The following is a 20,139-nucleotide window of genomic DNA, read 5'->3' as shown; positions in this document are numbered from 1 at the left end:
TAACAACATACATAGGGTGAGATGTTTCAAAGTTTAGAGAAAGATAAAATGGAGAGAGATATCGCCGACACTTTGGGGAGAGGTAGTTAGGCAGTGGGAGGAGAGATAAGGGCTAGGCACTAAGGGGAGGATTAAAGGTTAGCGATACACCTCTGGATCTGCGAGAAGTCATCATCACCTGTCCTCCAGGTTCGGAAGACAGCACTGGAGCCACCTGTGTCAACATTCTCATGTTGACATGATTGTGAAGATAATACACCATACCCACACACACCATCTGTCGAGAGAGAATAGTAAAGTGGAGGCACTAATGACGGTAGATGTTAGCAAATCTTTATTCATCGCCATACAAGTGAAGCTAAAGTTACGTTATGGATTGCTCCTGACAAATTCCCATAAATCTCCCATAAATGTATACAGTCCTTGAATTTATTATGCTTGGGGATAGTAGAAAATAATCTTGAGCAGCACGGGGGCTATGTACGGTTGATTTCTGGAATTATTTTTTTTGAGAAAAGGAAGCTCTGATCAGCCAACGTTGCTCACCTCCACCACCTCCCATTCGGTCTCCTGCGCTATAGTGCGGTCACGCTATATGTCACGCATCTTACGTGCACGCTGGAACATTTTTGCAATCTCTTTCCTCCTCCACCTTCAGAAACTGCCCGTTCAGTTTACTACATCTGAATTTGGGAGTTCCTGAGAAATAAACATCCAACTCCTTCGTTATTCCTGAGATCTTGGTCCTGGGAGGAGAGAACAGGAAGATACATTCACTGAGTGTTATTATTCTACTTATTTGTATGATGCCATCAAGTTCATAACACTTTATAGGGAAACAATTTACTTTGAAAACAAGACAATTTCAATAAAGAAAGTATAAACCCCCCTTCCCCCAAGAACGTATAAAAGGTATAGACTACACAGTATAATTGTATGGTTGCAGGGTGTGCAGTTCGGAACCCCCTGGACCTAGGTAGGTAAAGTACGCCAATGGGGCTTATGCATTTACAATTGCGGCAGTCCACAACGTGGTAGGAATAGCCATTTTTTACATGATTATACCAGCTATCTATTAACAATGGCGACCAGCGATGCAATCCAAATTTAATTGCAACCACATAACTGAATAAGGGAAGCCCCCCCTGTGTGCGCACACGGTCATGGGTTGTATGGTCTCAGCAAAATTTACATCGCTTAGCAGGTGGCCCAGTTTTCATTATAAAATGATGGGCAGTCTAGTTCGGTGACTCACTTGTATCCGGGATAATTCACCAAGCACTCCCTGTATCTCTTTGTCTTAGACGCTCCGCATGGGGAGGAGCAGAGACCCCAATTACTCCATTCCGACCAGTTAGCTTCAATTTCTCCTTTGGACACTGAAACCAGACAGATGTTACCATAGGTTCTAATGCAATGAGGCAAACTACCAGCAATCAACTCCCTACTCACGGTATCATTCATTACTGCATTCATTTGCTAACAGTCATTTACAGAGCGCGCAGTGGGGCTCATTCAGGTGCGGTTGTTCTTGCTGTTGTTGTTGCCATCTTTTTCCCTACGCAATTGCGATTATATGCTAATGAGGGCAGAAGCTTACCTGAGACTAATTCCTTGTTGCGACCGCTATAGCAATTCAATCGCTGCACAGTAAGAAAACATCGACCAATGGGCCTAATTCAGCTTTAGTTGTAGTGTTGCGAGAATTTGCAAAACTACAACTCCATTCTGTAGCCCATTGAAATGCAAGCGCATCGTTAAACAGAGATGCGCTCACACCTTAAGGGTAGCCCCTGCCAGTCGCTGAACTGCCATGTTTTTGGTCGCAGTGGCTCCATGCGACGTCATGTAGCTGCCGCGGCCCTGCACGCAAATAATCCGGACATGCCTGCATTGTCCAGGCCACGCCTCCGCAACGCCACCCTCAAAACGCTGGGTTGCCGCCCCTGCAGGGACTTAGATAGTGTTTGTGTGTGATCGCAATCTGAATCCTTGCGCATAGCGATTTCCGCACTTCAGCGTCCAATGCTGAATCAGGCCCTATGTGCGTACAATAGCCAATTTGCGACCGCACCTGAATAAGCCTCAGTAGCCTTGACATACAAGCTCCCAGTATAAATATGTTGTGTATACAGTTTTTATTGATGGAATGGACTCTCCCTCGCTGACCCTTGCTTTGCCTGACATCACAGAGTGCCCCTGGCTATGGATGACGCTTGTGATAGCCGGTGATAGCCTTCACCTACAGGAGGGGATTTGATAAATAGGCGACTGTCCTAAATCTTGCCTCATTTTAGGGGCTTTGATAGATAGACAGTCTCAGTATTTCATTGTGCTGCAGAGAAAGATCATTAGGAATATATATGTATTCGTTATCTGGAATTGGTTTAGGAAATTAAGGAGGGCCAGAATGTAACACAAATGCATTGCAGGGACAGAGGGCTCTGACAGGAGCCCATCACTGCGATCACTTTAAGTCTAGGTTCAGGGCCCAGGGCGCTAATGTGCATGTGTGCTCTGCTGGGAGATTGACGTGGGGGACCCTAAGAATCCTTCTCCAGGAATCTTCGCAGTATGCAGCTTATAGGCTAAAATTACTAATGCCATCTGCAGATGGCGTTATCTTTGGGAGCCAAGCGTTTGATAAATTTGGCATTTTATCAGCTCCTATAGAATACTTTTTGAGGGCGGTCGAAAATGGGATCACAGGAGATTTGTGCGGTTCCCTGTATATACACTCACTTGATGCTTATCATTGGCCGGTGGTCCCTGTTTTCAGGGGATTTCCCATAAACATGTTTTTTTAGAAATACGCCCCTTAGTGTTATGTAACCGATTCATTGTCAGCCTTGTCTATCTATCTATAGACTGAAGAGAGTAAGAAATATCATAGGCAGATGTAAAATGTGCAGAGAGTTTGATTTGGGTGGGGTGTTTTCAAACTGAAATCTAAATTGCAGTGTAAAAATAAAGCAGCCAGTATTTACCCTGCACAGAAACAATATAACCCACCCAAATCTAACGCTCTCTGCACATGTTACATCTGCCCCACCTGCAGTGCACATGGTTTTGCCCATTAGCAAACAAATTTGCTGCTGCGATCAGATCTGAATTAGGCCCATGGAACCACACTTACAGAAACAGCCTTCCACGTCATAGCATCGGCGGCTATCCCGGTAACTGCCTTTGCAATCAGCTCCGTTATGCTGCGGCTCAATACAACGGCGAGTCCTGCTCTGTAATCCTACTATGGTTTTGCAGTTGATATTTACTGTTGTATCAATATCAGCACACGGCTTCCAGTCCGTCCAAGGTCCCCAGCGTCCGTCAACTGCAAGATGCAAACTTCAGTTATGGCAACAGGACAGCAAACAGCAATAGCTGTACCACATAAAGCAAGAGCACATAGAACACTACCTGTGACGGCGGCCATTTTGTGATGAATTCACTGTAGAATTATCCAGGCTATTCCTTATGACTGGAATTATTTCTAAATCATCAATATTATTATTATTATTATTATCTCCTATATAATAGCCCAGATCTGTGATCTTGTGATTCATTTGCTAACGCTGGGCGGAGTCACAACAGTGGGCGGAGTTAGTCAAATGAGTCACAGATCTGGCCAAATCTATAGGACACTAGGAGCAGCTGCAGAAGCAGATAGTATGGACATGGCACAGGCAGGGGTGCATACCTCCCAGCTTTCTTCATGAGCACGCGCACACACACACACACACACACACACACACACACACACACACACAGCGAAAAGGGGGCGTGGCTTCACGGGAGGGCCCCGTTTTCGTCAGTGAGGGGGCATGCCCAGCGCTCTGTGAGCTGCTGGCATGCCCCCAGGGGCTGATTATGAGTCCGGGGGGCACAGGGTACTTGAGACAGGGGAGCCCTATCTCATTGCTGTGCCTGCTGTGGGTTGGGGGCGTGGCCTAATCGCGGGACGCAAGGCCACGCCCCATTATGCAAATTCCGGGATTTTTATTTTTTTATTTTTTTTTTATGGAATTTTGGCCCCTCAGCTAGGGCTAAATCCAGAGGAGGTGGTCGCTCCCCCCTACACACCCACACAGGCAGAAGAAAGCAGGGAGACTGCTGCCTCCCTGTAACACCACAGACCTGCCAATACGCAGCAGCGTGTGCTGACTGTAGCACAATGCTGCCGCTGTTGCTGGCAGGACGGGGGAGCTTCTGAGCTGGGACAGAGCTACTCGAGCCGGGAGGGCCCCTAAAACTGTGGGGCCAACGGTACGTACCGCCTGCCCCCCCCCTTAATCCGGCTCTGCTGCTGGAACCCCCCCTTAATCCGTACCCCCTGATGCCCCCTCTCCCTGTCTCCACTATTCACCGCTGCTCTGCTAAGCAGAACAGCGAGTACAGGAGCTTTCCAACTGCTCCCCCCCCCCCCCCCCCCCCACTGCAGGACACTGCGACCCGCGGGTGGGACAGCGGGACAGACCCCAAAAAATGGGACTGTCCCGCGAAAATTGGGACATTTGGGAGGTATGGGGGTGTGTGAGGGGGTATGCCATACTTGACCCCCACATCAGCATACTCAGCAGGGTCTCTCTGGCGGGGAGGAGCGTCACATTCTGGCACACTCCACGCTTCTTAGCTGTAGTTTTGTGGGTCACCAGCCGCTGTGCACTTTCCGTACTGCCTCTGTTATCTCCAGCCCCGGCAACCCCACCGCTAGCTGCAGCGCTGCCACCCGCAGTGAGTTGCGCCCAGCTCCTTCACACACTTTAGCCGGCGGGTAGCGCTGCAGAAGTCTGCGCTGCTTGCAGGCTCTGACCCCCTCCTCCCTCCAGCATCAGCGTCTCCTGGGAGCTAACCAGTCACTCCCAGTCTCCCCTTACCATAGTGCCCAGCAGCCGTGAGGTCCGCGCCACGTGCATGCTATGACCCCCTCCTCCCTCCAGCCGCAGCATCTCCTGGGGGCTAACCAGTCACTCCCAGTCTCACCTTACCACAGTGCCCGGCAGCTGCGCGAGGTCTGCGGTGTGTGACTGAGGAGAGGGGGGAGTGATGTGGACGGGCAGAGGAAGCAGGAATACAGCCTAAGAGAGTCAGCCATGCCAAGTCTCCACCAGCAGCAGATGCCAACAGGTTGGAGTGGAACAGCAGCAGCCAGCAGCAGTGACTCCGGTAAGACACATCTGTCTGTCACCACTGTTCTGTCCCTAATACCAATCTCTCCCGTGCCCTGTGTTCTGTCATGTCCCTGTCACCCCTGGCCTTGACCTGCCACCCTTATCCTGGCCCTTTCACCCTTATCCTGGCCCTTTCACCCTTATCCTGGCCCTGTCACCCTTATGCTGGCCCTGCTACCCCTATCCTGGCCCTATCACCCCTGTGCTTGCCCTGTCAACCCTATACTGGCCCTTTCACCCCTGTCCTGGTCCTGCCGCCCCTACACTGACCCTGTCACCCCTATCCTGTCCCTGTCATTTCTGTCCTGGCCCCGTCGCCCATGTCCTGGCCCCGTCACCCCTGTCCTGGCCCCGTCACCCCTGTTCTGACCCTGTCACCCCTGTTCTGACCCTGTCACCCCTGTCCTGGCCCAGTCAACCCTGTTCTGACCCTGTCACCCCTGTCCTGGCCCTGTTACTGCATACCCTCCAACTACCTTTTTGGCAGGTACAGTACCCGCAGCACCTCCAGACCTCTCCCCAATGCACCACACCTCCGCACCTTCCCCTCCACCGCATGCGGCACACCACCCCTCCCCCACATGCTGTGCCTCCAGACCCCCTACACCACCCGCGGCTCCCACTCCTCTGCCCCTTCACCACCCCCAGCAATCTCCAGGCCCCCTCCACCATTCACCCCCCTTATATGTCTCCCCCACACCTGCCCCCCTCCACCCGCAGCATCTGCAGACACCCTCCTCCATCCGCGGTCCCCCCCTCACCCACCCCTCCCCCACCAATGGCACCCCCGCACCTGCCCCACCACCACCTGCAGCACCTCCGGACCTCCTTCCCCATCTGCCGCAACACCCGTACCTGCCCCTCCCCTACCCATGGCGCCTACGGATCCCTACCCCACCAGTGGCACTCCCGCCCCTTCCCATCCCACAGCACCTCCGGAACCCTTCACCCATCTGCAACATCCCCACACCTGCCCCTCCCCCACCCATGGCACCCCTGCCCCTCCCCCACCTGCAGTGCCTCCGGACCCCTCCCCCATCTGCATCCCCCACTCCTCTGCCCCTCCCCCACCCGCAGCACCTCCCAACCCTTCCCCATCCGGGCCCCACCCCCACTTCCGCCCCCCCTCCATCCGCAGCATCTACAGACACCATCCGCAGTACCCCCCGCACCCGCTACATTCTGTACATTGTGGCCTGCAGGTGCTGTTCACGCCATCGCAAGGGGCTGCGCCTCCTTCACCATCGCACACCCTTTCATTGTGCAATATTTAACCACTAACAAAGGAATGCAGGTGATACTCCATATAACACAAATATTGAACCCCAGAAAGGCATGCAACGGTTAAGGGGGCGTAGCATCTTGCGACGGTGTGAAGAGCGCCCGTAGGGCGCGATGAAGCACCTAGTTAATAATAATAATAATAATAATCAATCTCCTATATATTTGCCTTAATCTGTGACTCTGTGCCCATAACGCTGGGCGGAGTCACAGAGCTGGGCGGAGTCAACTGCATCTGCTGCAGGGAGCTACCCCATACTCAGTGCCAGCAGCAGTCAGGTGCAAGACCCTACCTTACAGTATAGGAGGTGAGGCTGCTGTGCCTGTCCTCCCCCCCCCCCCAATCACCTGTGACAGCGGGCTGTGTGCTGTGCAGTGTGGGTCCCGAAAAGGGGGCGGAGCTACGTCATCACGAGGGGGAGCTACACGGAATAGAGGGGCGGAGCTACACGGGACCAGACAGCTGAACAGTGGTGGAATCAGCACTTCAGTGACGGCCAGCCAGACTTGGTAAGTGGAGGGTGAGAGAGAAATGTGTGTGTGTGTGTGTGTGTGTATAGTGGGGGGGGGTGTTTGTGTGTGTGTGTGTGTGTGTGTGTGTGTGTGTATATAGTGGGGTGTGTGTGTGTGTGTGTGTATAGTGGGGGGGGGGGTGTGGGTGGGTGGGTGTGTATATGGTGGTGTGTGTGTGTTTGTATATATGTGTGAATTGTGTGTGTGTGAGGTATGTCTGTGTGTGCGCACTTTATGGACGCCACTGCTGGGGGGGCCATTACATGCAAGGACGCTACTAATATAGGGGGGGCATTACGTATAAGGACGCTACTAATATAGGGGGGGCATTACGTATAAGGACGCTACTACTATAGGGGGGCATTACGTATAAGGACGCTACTACTATAGGGGGGGCATTACGTATAAGGACGCTACTAATATAGGGGGGCATTACGTATAAGGACGCTACTAATATAGGGGGGCATTACGTATAAGGACACTACTACTATAGGGGGGCATTACGTATAAGGACGCTACTACTATAGGGGGGCATTACGTATAAGGACGCTACTACTATAGGGGGGGCATTACGTATAAGGACGCTACTACTATAGGGGGGCATTACGTATAAGGAGGCTACTAATACTGGGGGGCATTACATATAAGGACGCTACTACTGGGGGCGCATTATGTATAAGAACGCTACTACTACTGGGAGGGCATTACATGTAAGGATGCTACTACTACTGGGGGGGCATTATGTATAAGGACGGTACTACTACAGTGGTGGCATTACGTATAAGGACGCTACTACTATAGGGGGGGCATTACGTATAAGGACGCTACTAATATAGGGGGGGCATTACGTATAAGGACGCTACTAATATAGGGGGGCATTACGTATAAGGACGCTACTACTATAGGGGGGCATTACGTATAAGGACACTACTACTACAGTGGTGGCATTACGTATAAGGACGCTACTACTATAGGGGGGGCATTACGTATAAGGACGCTACTAATATAGGGGGGGCATTACGTATAAGGACGCTACTAATATAGGGGGGCATTACGTATAAGGACGCTACTACTATAGGGGGGCATTACGTATAAGGACGCTACTACTATAGGGGGGCATTACGTATAAAGACGCTACTACTATAGGGGGGGCATTACGTATAAGGACGCTACTACTATAGGGGGGCCATTACGTATAAGGACGCTACTACTATGGAGGGGCATTACGTATAAGGACGCTACTACTATAGGGGGGCATTATGTATAAGGAGGCTACTAATACTGGGGGGCATTACATATAAGGACGCTACTACTATGGGGGGCATTACGTATAAGAACGCTACTACTACTGGGAGGGCATTACATGTAAGGATGCTACTACTACAGTGGTGGCATTACGTATAAGGACGCTACTATTACTGTTGGGGGGCATTACATATAACTGCTACTACTACTGGGGGGCATTACGTATAAGGACGCTACTATTACTGTTGTGGGGCATCTCCTATATATTTGCTTTAGTCTGTGACTCTGTGCTCGTAACGCTGGGCGGAGTCACATGCACAGATCTGGGCGGCTGGACAGTCCCCTCCCTCTGGGACCGCTGCCCGTCTCCCCCCAGCCACCCCCGCACTATGCCCGCCCCGCTCCTCCTGCTCCGCACCGTGCTGCTCCGGGCTCTGGGACCGCTGCCCGTCTCCCCCCCAGCCGCCCCCGCACTATGCCCGCCCCGCTCCTCCTGCTCCGCTCCGTGCTGCTCCGGCCTCTGGCCAGTAGAGCGGCCACGTCCGGCGCTCGGCAGCTCAAGAAGGGAGCTCGCTGGGCCGGGTCCCGCCTCTCCATCCTGCTTCAGCGGCTCTGGGACTGGTTGACATCCGAAGAGTTCCGGCAATCTGTACTGAGCTGCATGCTGTGCGTGCTGTGCGTGAGGCCCGAAAGGTGGGTGCTCTGATCCGGGACACTGCTGGGGATTTGGGAGACAGTAATCCACCCCACCCAACCACGGCACACGGCCCGCGGCATCCCGCACCCTCCCACCCACGGCATCCACCCAACCCTCGGCACTCCTGCCCCCTCCCGCACCCGCGGCACGCACCCCTCCCCCACCCGCGACACGCACTCCACCCGCGGCACCCCTCCCCCACCCGCGGCACGCACCCCTCCCCCACCCGCGGCACGCACCCCTCCCCCGGTACGCACCCCTCCCCCACCCGCGACACGCACCCCTCCCCCACCCGCAGCACCCCTCCCCCACCCGCCCCATTCCCGCCCCCTCCCCCATCCCCCGTACACACCCCTCCCCCACCCACGGCACTCCCACCCCCTCCCCCACCCGCGGCATTCCCGCCACCTCCCCCACCCGCAACACCCACACCCCGCAACACCCCATGCCCCTCCCCCACCCCTATACCAACCTCTCCCCCCGCTACACCCTCCACCCCACCCACCCCTCCCCCACCCGCAGCACCCCCCCACCTCCCCCACCCCACACCTACCTCTACCTACCCCCCCCTGCATCCTCCACCCCACCCACAGCATCCACCACATCCGCACCCCCGCCCCTCCCCCACCCACAGCACCCACCTCATTCGCCCCCCACCCGTGGCACACACCCCTCCCCCACCCACGGCACTCCCGCCGCCTCCTGTAACACCCACAACCAGCAAAAGCCACCGGCCCAACCCCAAAAACCCCGCACCACCCCCATACCCACCTCTCCCCCCTGCAACCCACCACCCTCCTCGCGGCATCCACCACATACGCCCCCCACCCGTGCCACACGCCCCTCCCTCACCTAAACACCCACAGCATCCTTCACATCCGCCCCCCTCCCGCGGCACACGTCCCTCCCCCACCCCCGGCACTCCTGCCCCTTCCCCCACCCATAGCACCCACACCCTCACCTCCACCACCCGCAGCACTCCCTTCCCCAACCGCAACACCCCTTCCCCACTCGTGGCACCCACAGCACCCACCGGTATTTTGTTTTGTAACACCTTGCCTCTCTTTATCCTCTCCCTACCACCCTGCCTCTCCCTATCCTTTACCCATCGCACAGCGTTTCTGTACATTCCCCCCCCCCCTTCCCCCCTACGCCTCTCTCTTTTCTGTATGCCCTCTATATTGCCCTCCATTTCTGCATCTGTTCTCTACCGGCCTGCGTATGTTCAAAGGAGTGCAGGGGTTAACGGGGCGTAGCCACAAACGACGGTGTGAAGAGCGCCCATAGGGCGCGATGAATCGCCTAGTATACTATTTATATAACACTCTCCTTCCAATAGGAGGGATCTTGTTAGCCTGGGTTGGGGGGATGAGGGGGCGGGGGGTTATGATTAGGTCGCGAGGAGGGTGGTCATGGGGGTTAGGGGGACATTTACTAAACAGTGATAAAAGCGGAGAAGTGAGCCAGTGGAGAAGTTGCCAATGGCAACTCTAGGGAAGCCAATCCCGGGCCATTTTTTCAATCCCGGGTATCGGGATAGAAAAATGGGCAATCCCGGGATACCCGGGATTGGCTTTTAGAGAGGTGGCTGCCCCCTCACCCCACCCCGCCCCGCCCGCCCCGCACATATAACTTACCATATACAGAGGGCGGGCGGGAGTGGATCATCCCCTGATTGCTGCTGGCTGCTCCTGACAGCGCAGTGTAACCTCTCACGCTGCGCTGGGGACCCGGAAAGTGGAAGCCGGGCAGTGTCTGAGCGTCCTGTGGACGCTCAACGCTGATCCCTCAATCCCCGGGATTGGAGCTTCCAATCCCGGGATTGAATCCCGGACATTTTTGGGCCTAAATCCCGGGATCCCGCCGATCCCGGGATTGGCCACCATAATGGCAACCAATCAGCACTGAAGTAACATCTATAATTTGCATGCTAGAAAATTAAACAGAGCTGCTGATTGGTTGATGGGGCAACTTCTCTACTGGCTCACTTCTCCGCTCTTATCACTGCTTAGTAAATGTCCCCCTTAGGCACTAAGGGGGTATGGTTAGGGTTAGGCTGTGGGGGGAGGGTTAGGCACTGAAGGGTGAGGAGTAGGTTTAGGCTGCGGGGGAGGGGGAGGCCTTGTGGGGGATTAGCATACATACCTAAAAGTTGTCGGGATCTTGACCATCATGATGCAACTGTCGGTCTTCTTACTGCCGGTATCCCAAGCGTCGGGATTCCTATACCATCCCCAACAGGACTCGAGCGCTTTACGTTTGCATTTAAGCACGCAATATCCAAAATAAGATTAACAGAATAGAGAACTAAGCACCTGAATTTTTTTAGGAACTAAAACGACATTAGCGAAACGCGTGAGCAAACAGGAAAGTCTTCCGTCTGTCCTCTAAGGAATTTAGAATGGGACCCTCTCGCACTGTAGGGGCAGCGAGTTCCATAGAGTCAGAGCCACCAAGCTAAAACTTGACCCCCCCCCAAACGAATTCAGGGAGAATATAGGTACTGCAAATAGTCCTTCATCTACAGATCGCAGAAGCTGAGCAGGGTAGTAAGGAATCAGTACACTTATAATCTTGTAAGTTGCTGAAACAGGTGTGGTAATACTGTAGTTATAATGCTTCTTTCCCTCCAGTGTGTATCTCTCTCTCTCTCTCTCTCTCTCTCTCTCTCTATATATATATACTGTGAAATACTAGAAATGCAGTCCTCCTTATTGAGCGCTCACAAGCTGCAGCTGTTACCCTCTGTGCAAAACAGACCAGCTCAGGGCGAGATGTACTAAGGGAAAAATGTGGTAAAACCCCTGTTTTCAGGGGTTTTACCGCATTTTTAAATGTACTAAGACCCAACCGCCGGTTTTTTGCCGCCCAGGGTATCGCCATCTCTGGATGGCGATGCCCTATAGAAGCCTATGGGCTTCTTATCGCAGGTCGCTGCAACCCACCGCCTACGCCGCCCCGGCCAAAGACGCCGACCCCCTTCCTCCAGGCAGCCCTGGTTGAGGAAGGTAATCTCCTCCTCCCCATAGCAACGCAGCCGGAGGTCCTTCCGGGTGTAGGGGTGAGGAGGAGGCACCGGGGGCAGCCTGCTGCTGCTTCCCGGAGTGCGGGCAGTGTGGAGACCACTGGGAGGTGACGGAGACCCCCCGCACACCACCTCACAGGTATCGGGGGGGGCCTCCGTCACCGCATTGCGATGTTGATAGCATATGTTAGTACATACGCGATCAACATCGCTGCAGTAGGTGGCGAGGGGCGGCGATGTATTTTAATACATCCCGCCCTCAGTCTGAAATAAATACAAACTCAAATAGTAAAGCCACAGAAAAGGAGCCACAGTGCTGCTATTATTCAAATGGATCTCTCAGCCGTGTATTTCCAACGCTCTACCCACATATAAAGGGTATAAAAAGATAGGTATAAACTTATGCCAAAATGTTCCATATGATCCAGATAGTTCATCAGCCGTGAATGAATCTCAAATAAAATCCTTTCTTCTTAAAAAAACATTCCTTTTTAAAACTCATAGGGGGGAATTCAAATGTTTGAAAAGTCAGTTGGGAGTCTGTTTTTTCCTGTCTAATAGACAGACACCCAACCGACTTTTCAAACATTTGAATTCCCCCATTGAGTGCAGTTTGGGTTTATGGGGTTTAACGGTATACAATCCTGGATTTCAGATGCACATAGAACAGAGCTCACCAGATCCTCGGGAAGCTGTTGTTAAAAAAAATGGTGCTTTCAAAGACGGGATTTGCTTTACCCGCTGACGCCAAATCTCCACCGCTAGCTGTCCTCTGACTGTGAGTTTCTCAGCGCTGCAGCGCCGACAGGCTTCTCCGCTCCTCCTACTCCCGAACTGTATCTCCCTGTTCTGCACGAACAAACAGCGACCAAATCCATCTGCTGCCGACGCGTTTCTACCCTAATAGGGTCTTTGTCAAGGCACCTTGACAAAGACCCTATTAGAGTAGAAACACGTCTGACCCTTTTTTTTTTATCAATGGCGTCCCGAGGATCTGGTGAGCTCTATTCTATGTGCATCTGAAATCCAGGATTGTATACCGTTAAACCCCATAAAATCGAACAGCACCCTACAAGTTTTAAAAAGGAATGTCTTTTAAGAATAAAGGATTTTATTTGAGATTCATTCAAGGCTGATGAACTATCTGGATCGTATGGAACGTTTTGTTTTAAGTGCATACCTATCTTTTTATATACCCTTTATATGTGGATAGAGTGTTGGAACTACACGGCTGAGAGTTCATTTAAAAAGAGTAATAGCAGTATATATATATATATATATATATATATATATATACTGTATACATATGTTTAGCCCTTTTTGCTCCCTTCTGATGTGTTCTGCCATATTATGCATGCACTAGTTACCAGCCCATCAAAATGACAGAAGAACATAACAATAATGTCAGTAAGGCGGCTGTGCGCGGCCGAACGGAGCAACACTTGAATGGCTCCGTCAGTCGCCATCTAGTGGTCGCTGGTATGCAAAACATTTGAATTCCCCCCACAGAGCTGAGGAGCAGCGTTTGCATCTTATTATATAGTCCCCGGGTATGTTGCATACTTATACACTGTGCAATACTGTTATCTCCTATATAATAGCCCAGATCTGTGACTTTGTGACTCATTTGCTAACGCTGGGCGGAGTTAGTCAAATGAGTCACAGATCTGGCCAAATCTATAGGAGACTGGGAGCAGAAGCAGATGGTATGGGTATGGCACAGACAGGGGTGCATACCTCCCAGCTTTCTTCAGGCAGACAGGGGTGCATACCTCCCAACTTTCTTCAGGCAGACAGGGGTGCATACCTCCCAGCTTTCTTCAGGCAGAAGGAGGGACACACAAGCAGCGAAAAAGGGGCGTGACCAACAAAAGGGGGCGTGGCTTCACGGGAGGGCCCCCGTTTTCATCAGTGAGGGGGCATGCCCAGCGCTCTGTGAGCTGCTGGCATGCCCCCAGGGGCTGATTATAAGTCCGGGGGTCCCAGAGCACTTGAGACAGGGGGGCCCTATCTCATTGCTGTGCCTGCTGTGGGGTTGGGGGCGTGGCCTAATCGCGCCCAGTGAGGCCATGCCCCCTTATGCAAATTCCAGATTATTATTTTTTTGTGGAATTTTGGCCCCTCAGCTAGGGCTAAATCCAGAGGGGGTGGTCGCTCCCCCTACACACCCGCACAGGCAGAAGAAAGCACGGAGACTGCTCCCTCCCTGCAACACCACAGACCTGACAATACACAGCAGCATGTGCTCACTGTAGCACAATGCTGCCGCTGTTGCTGGCAGGACGGGAGAGCTTCAGAGCTGAGACAGAGCTACGCCAGCAGGGGGGCCCCTAAAACTGTGGGGCCAACGGTACGTACCCCCTGCCCCCCCCCCCCCTTAGTCCGGCTCTGCTGCTGGAACCCCGATTTAATCCGTACCCCCTGATGCCCCCTCTCCCTCTGTCTCCACTATTCACTGCTGCTCTGCTAAGCAGAAAATTGGGGCATTTGGGAGGTATGGGGGTGTGTGAGGGGTATGTCATACAGACAGACGGGCACCGGCTAACTGTGTGCTTGACCCCCCACATCAGCATACTCAGCAGGGTCTCTCTGGCGCGGAGGAGCGTCACTTTCTGGCACACTCCATGCTTCTTAGCTGCAGTTTTGTGGGGCACCTGCCGCTGTGCAGGTTTCGTACTGCCTCTGTTATCTCCAGCCCCGGCAACCCCACCATTAGCTGCAGTGCTGCCACCTGCAGTGAGGTGCGCCCAGCTCCTTCACACACTTTAGCCGGCGGGTAGCGCTGCAGAAGTCCGAGCTGCTTGCAGGCTCCGACCCCCTCCTCCCTCCAGCCGCAGTGTCTCCTGGGAGCTAACCAGTCACTGCCAGTCTCCCCTTACCACAGTGCCCAGCAGCCGCGAGGTCCGCGCCGCGTGCATGCTATGACCCCCTCCTCCCTCCAGCCGCAGTGTCTCCTGGGGGCTAACCAGTCACTCCCAGTCTCCCCTTACCACAGTGCCCGGCAGCCGCGAGGTCCACACCGCGTGCATGCTATGACCCCCTCCTCCCTCCAGCCGCAGCGTCTCGGGGGGCTAACCAGTCACTCCCAGTCTCCCCTTACCACAGTGCCTGGCAGCCGCGCGAGGTCCGCGTTGTGTGACTGAGGAGGGGGGAGGGATACGGGTGGGCAGAGGAAGCAGGACTCCAGCCTAAGAGAGTCAGCCATGCCAAGTCTCCAGCAGCAGCAGATCCCAACAGGTTGGAGTGGAACAGCAGCAGCCAGCAGCAGTGACTCCGGTAAGACACATCTGTCTGTCACCACTGTTCTGTCCCTAATACCAATCTCTCCCGTGCCCTGTGTTCTGTCATGTCCCTGTCACCCTTATCCTGGCCCTTTCACCCTTATCCTGGCCCTTTCACCCTTATCCTGGCCCTGTCACCCTTATGCTGGCCCTGTTACCCCTATCCTGGCCCTGTCACCCCTGTGCTTGCCCTGTCAACCCTATACTGGCCCTGTCACCCCTGTCCTGGTCCTGCCGCCCCTACCCTGGCCCTGTCACCCCTTTCCTGTCCCTCTCATTTCTGTCCTGGCCCCGTCGCCCCTTTCCTGGCCCCGTCACCCCTGTCCTGACCCCGTCACCCCTGTTCTGACCCTGTCACCCCTGTTCTGACCCTGTCACCCCTGTCCTGGCCCCGTCACCCCTGTTCTGACCCTGTCACCCCTGCCCTGGCCCTGTTACTGCATACCCTCCAACTACCTTTTTGGCAGGTACAGTACCTGCAGCGCCTCCAGACCCCTCCCCAATGCACCACACCTCCGCACCTTCCCCTCCACCACATGCGGCACTCCACCCCTCCCCTACACGCTGTGCCTCCAGACCCCCTACACCACACGCGGCTCCCACTCCTCCGCCCCTTCACCACCCACAGCACCTCCATACCCCCTCCACCATCCACCCCCCATATATGTCTCCCCCCACACCTGCACCCCTCCACCCGCAGCATCTGCAGACACCCTCCTCCATCCGCGGTCCCCCCCTCACCCACCCCTCCCCCACCCATGGCACCTGCCCCTCCACCACCTGCAGCACCTCCGGACCTCCTTCCCCATCCGCAGCACCACCCGTACCTGCCCCTCCCCTACCCACGGCGCCTGCGGACCCCTACCCCACCCCCGGCCCCCACGCCCCTTCCCATCCCTCAGCACCTCTGGAAACCTTCACCCATCTGCAACATCCCCACACCTGCCCCTCTCCCACCCGTGGCACCCCTGCCCCTCCCCCACCTGCAGTGCCTCCGGACCCCTCCCCCATCTGCAGCCCCCACTCCTCAGCCCCTCCCGCACCCGCAGCACCTCCCGACCCTTCCCCATCCGGGCCCCCCCCCGTTTCCGCCCCCCCTCCACCAGCAGCATCTACAGACACCCTCCCCCATCCGCAGTCCCCCCCGCACCCGCTACATTCTGTACATCGTGCCCTGCAAGTGCTGTTCTCGCTGTCGCAAGGGGCTGCGCCTCCTTCACCATCGCACGCCCTTTCATTGTGCAATATTTAACCACTAACAAAGGAATGCAGGTAATACTCCATATAATACAAATATTGAACCCCAGAAAGGCATGCAAGGGTTAAGGGGGCGTAGCCCCTTGCGACATTGTGAAGAGCGCCCGTAGGGCGCGATGAAGCACCTAGTAAGGTAATATTATCAATGTTAGAAGATGCGATCCCCATTCCATATGCGGGTTGCACCGACCAGCCAATTCTCCAATAATGATTTCAGGTTGGAGAGATTTAACTCTTACATTTCCTGATGGCTCAGAAAGAAGAGGCAAGTCTTGTGTAATTTATACGTATACGTTTACCTTGTCATCATAGACACTTACTGGGACATGGCTGCTTTGTGTTGCAGATAACGTATCTCGTGGTAGATTCAGGACAGCGGTTCCCTCCATGACGGGGGGCCGGGTTATTGCAAGACCTCTCTTCTTTATTGTTTCCAATTCCGCAGGTGACCGAACACTCCGAGGCTTTCACCCACGGCCCCCATCCTCCATCAACTGAGGAAATATTATCCAAAGTGTTAAGGGTCTGTAGCTCCTACAATTTCCAATTTGCCCTACTAGTCCCTGGCTGGTGGGGCATGCTGGGACTTCTAGTCCCATAACAACTGGAGGGCCACATGTTGCTTTTACACATGTTTCATTAAATGTCATCCTTTGGGCAGACTAGATGGGCCAAGTGGTTGTTATCGCCATCAATTTCTATGGGCCGGATGTAATGGAGTTGCCTGCAAACTCTGCCGTTTATTAAGGGGCAGTCACTTACAAGGCATGGTTTTGCCTCGTAAACAATTGCCCCTTTAAAAAAATGTCGGAGGACTCCATTACAGCCGGCCCAATGTTTCTATGATTGGCGCTATACAGGAGTTACACTGAATGAATACAAAATATGAAACTCAAATACAAACTGCAAGATGCACAATCATCCGTTAAACGGATTGTTCATCTCACGCCAGGGGCGGTTGAAGAGAGGAAATCTACCATGTGCTGGCTCAGCGCGGGCACCCTCCTCTTTGGCTTCCTCTAGTGCTGATGTGCATGTCTCTGGGAACAAGGTGCTTGTGCTATGTTCCCAGGGACTTCTCTACTGCGCATATACAAATCTCCGGGAATATGGCCGCCGCACCATTTCCAGGTGATTTCTGTCTGCAGCGCCGGCTGATGTGAGACTCCAGAGGCAGGGTGTGTGGTGTGGTCCACACTGGACCAGGGGCCCGTGTGCACTGCACACCATGTACCCATTGTAGATACGCCAATGTCCCACACCTGAACGTATCAGGTGAAGGCAGCCATCTTGGGCACAGTACTTAGGCTGCAGTGGGTGACATAAGTAATAACTGGGAGTGTTGTGTACTTTGGGGAAATACAAAGTACAGTTCTAAGATGATAAACAATCGATGCCCACAGAATCGTCAGATCCAAGAATTATTCCACCCGCAAGCTTACCAGGTCAGGCAGCCATCCTGGGCCCACTACATAATTTATACCTCCCAACTTCAGAAGCCAATAATGAGGGACTCTTCTGGAAATCATTTCCCGTCCTCCCATCCCAATTGTAGGTTTTGCGGAAGGGACGACTTACTCGGTTTAGTTTTGAGTTGCGCCCTGAGGTGTGAGTGGTCTGTTAGGGATTACGTTACTGACAATTATGCTGTGTGTGGGTAATTGGGGGGCAATACCGGTCAATTGGGACTCCTTCTCCCATAGGATAAGGTGTAAGAAGGCACCTCATGTTGCGGGATGATGGGGGTGGGCAGATGGCCACTAGCCTTTTCGATTGGCCCAGAAAGGAGCGGCACTCCAACATGACCCATTTCATAAGGTACAGAATGCTCTGTTCCTTGCCGGTGGCAGTTGAAGAGGTTGGGCTGCAGCACAGTCTAAAATTCAATTAGGGACGTCACACCAACTACCTCCCCCCAACACTGCGGTTCATTGATATACATCCTGTTGTCCGTGTGTTTTATTTCTGTAGGGTATGCTTGTGTGAGAATATGAGCAGACCTAGGACGCTGGAGGGTTTAGTAATATTTTGGACAAATCCCAAAACATGAAATTTGGTGAAACCCCAATTCGAATTTTGGTTATGTCTAAGAATGTAGACGTTATGGTAATGTCATATGTGCCCACTATCCTAATTTGTACATGACCGCCGTAAATTGGGTCACTGAAGAGGGGCTGAAATAGGTGGGCCTTAGAGGTACAGTTTGTACGAATGAGGGATATTTCCTAATCTGTTCCAGCTTTCAAAAAGGAAGTTGGCAATTCTGGGCGACTTGGCCTCACCTGGACAAAAGGGAGTGCCAGCACAATCTCTGGTTTCTTGCTTGTTTCCCTCACAGGACCGTCCTGGAGGACTTACTGAAGGACTTGGGCTGTTGCACAGTCGATGACGGCTCTGAGTTGGTAAAACTTTGGAATCCTCTGCCATGCAAGTGGATGAGCAGTCACCCCAGTTACCCCAGTTGCTCCATGCGCCGTGAGCTGGGAGTGGAACAACAAGATTAGTAACACAATGGGGGAGATGAAGTGTAGAGTAGTTGCTCAAACCAACCGGCTTCTTACTGTCATTTCAAATACTGTGCTATAAATGACAGGAAGAATCTGATTGGTTGCTTTGTGCAACTTCTCTACTTAACCTCTCTCCAAGGCTTCATACATCTCGCCCACAATAATGTAATGAATAATATAATTATATTGCATTGTATTGTTGTTAGGGTTATTCTTGGATCTCCCCTATAGTACCCCATCGGGAGTCCTTGGCACTTACTGGGACACACTTGGTTGGTATCGCAGACGGTAGTCTCCTCACGGTTTCCAACACACAATCCACCACATTCAGGAGCTGGGTTATTGCATTCTCTCGTCCTCTTCATTTGACCCAATCCACATGTGACAGAACATTGGGACCATGGACTCCACGGAGACCAGCCACCCATCACTGATAGAGGAGATGGAGAAGAGCGAAGGTCACCACTGATAATTAATAACCACTGATTCATTTTCCTCCCAACATTTGGCAAAATAAGTGATTATACATAATGGACTTAGGGCCTGATTGTGTACTTTGTGTACATCCATGTGCCCGACGGTGCAAGGATAGTGTCATCGCCCATGGACGCTGAAATACCACAAGGTGAGTCTTTAGATCCACCATCTATCAAACCATTTTGGGGCATTAAGCTGCTGTTTTCGGGTATTAATCTGCCGTTAGCTGGGGGCTCGTATGTACAAAAACATGGCACCTGCATCGCTACTGCTGTGTCCAGTCAACCATAGGCCAACCCTTAGACTCGTTGTGCCGCGTTTTTTTTGCGTATAGGCTGAGAATGTGTATGCAATTTCGACTAAGTTTGTGATGGCTCCGGTGGGCATCTCTTATCATTCCTGGGCGGCATCCTTACTTGCTAACATCAGCAGTTGCAAAGCCGAGAAAATCGCACTTGCTATAACCTGTGCGTATAAACATGAATTAGGCCTATAGGGTTTGAAGCGGCTGCGCAATACCGTACAGCGAATATGCTAATGTCACAGCAGGTGACTGAAGAAAGAAGACGCCTACAACCGCCATCGCAGATCTCGTTGCTGTGTCTGAAGACACAGCATCGGATCACCGTTACGACCATCGGTCACGAGGGCTGCAGTCATTGTCCATCTGATTAAATCTAAGTTGGGC

The 20,139-nt window shown here is 53.1% G+C and overlaps 1 protein-coding gene across 1 annotated transcript in view; it reads right to left on the bottom strand.

Annotated features, from left to right (window-relative positions):
• Positions 1 to 311: 311 nt before the first annotated feature.
• The window catches only part of LOC134948251 (properdin-like), a 44,775-nt gene continuing 24,947 nt past the window's right edge, over positions 312 to 20,139 (bottom strand). The window contains exons 4-9 of the mRNA XM_063936120.1: positions 19,234 to 19,404; positions 18,750 to 18,947; positions 16,788 to 16,961; positions 3,137 to 3,331; positions 1,256 to 1,379; positions 312 to 746 (exon numbers count right to left, since the gene is read on the bottom strand). Of these exons, the coding sequence (XP_063792190.1) occupies positions 608 to 746; positions 1,256 to 1,379; positions 3,137 to 3,331; positions 16,788 to 16,961; positions 18,750 to 18,947; positions 19,234 to 19,404 (1,001 nt within the window). The 3' untranslated portion in view covers positions 312 to 607. The remainder of the gene's footprint in view (positions 747 to 1,255; positions 1,380 to 3,136; positions 3,332 to 16,787; positions 16,962 to 18,749; positions 18,948 to 19,233; positions 19,405 to 20,139) is intronic.

Source organism: Pseudophryne corroboree, chromosome 8 (genome assembly GCF_028390025.1).
Source record: "Pseudophryne corroboree isolate aPseCor3 chromosome 8, aPseCor3.hap2, whole genome shotgun sequence".
Taxonomy (NCBI): domain Eukaryota; kingdom Metazoa; phylum Chordata; class Amphibia; order Anura; family Myobatrachidae; genus Pseudophryne; species Pseudophryne corroboree.
The sequence above is the reverse complement of the archived record's forward strand: the minus strand, read 5'-3'. Positions and strand labels throughout refer to the sequence as shown.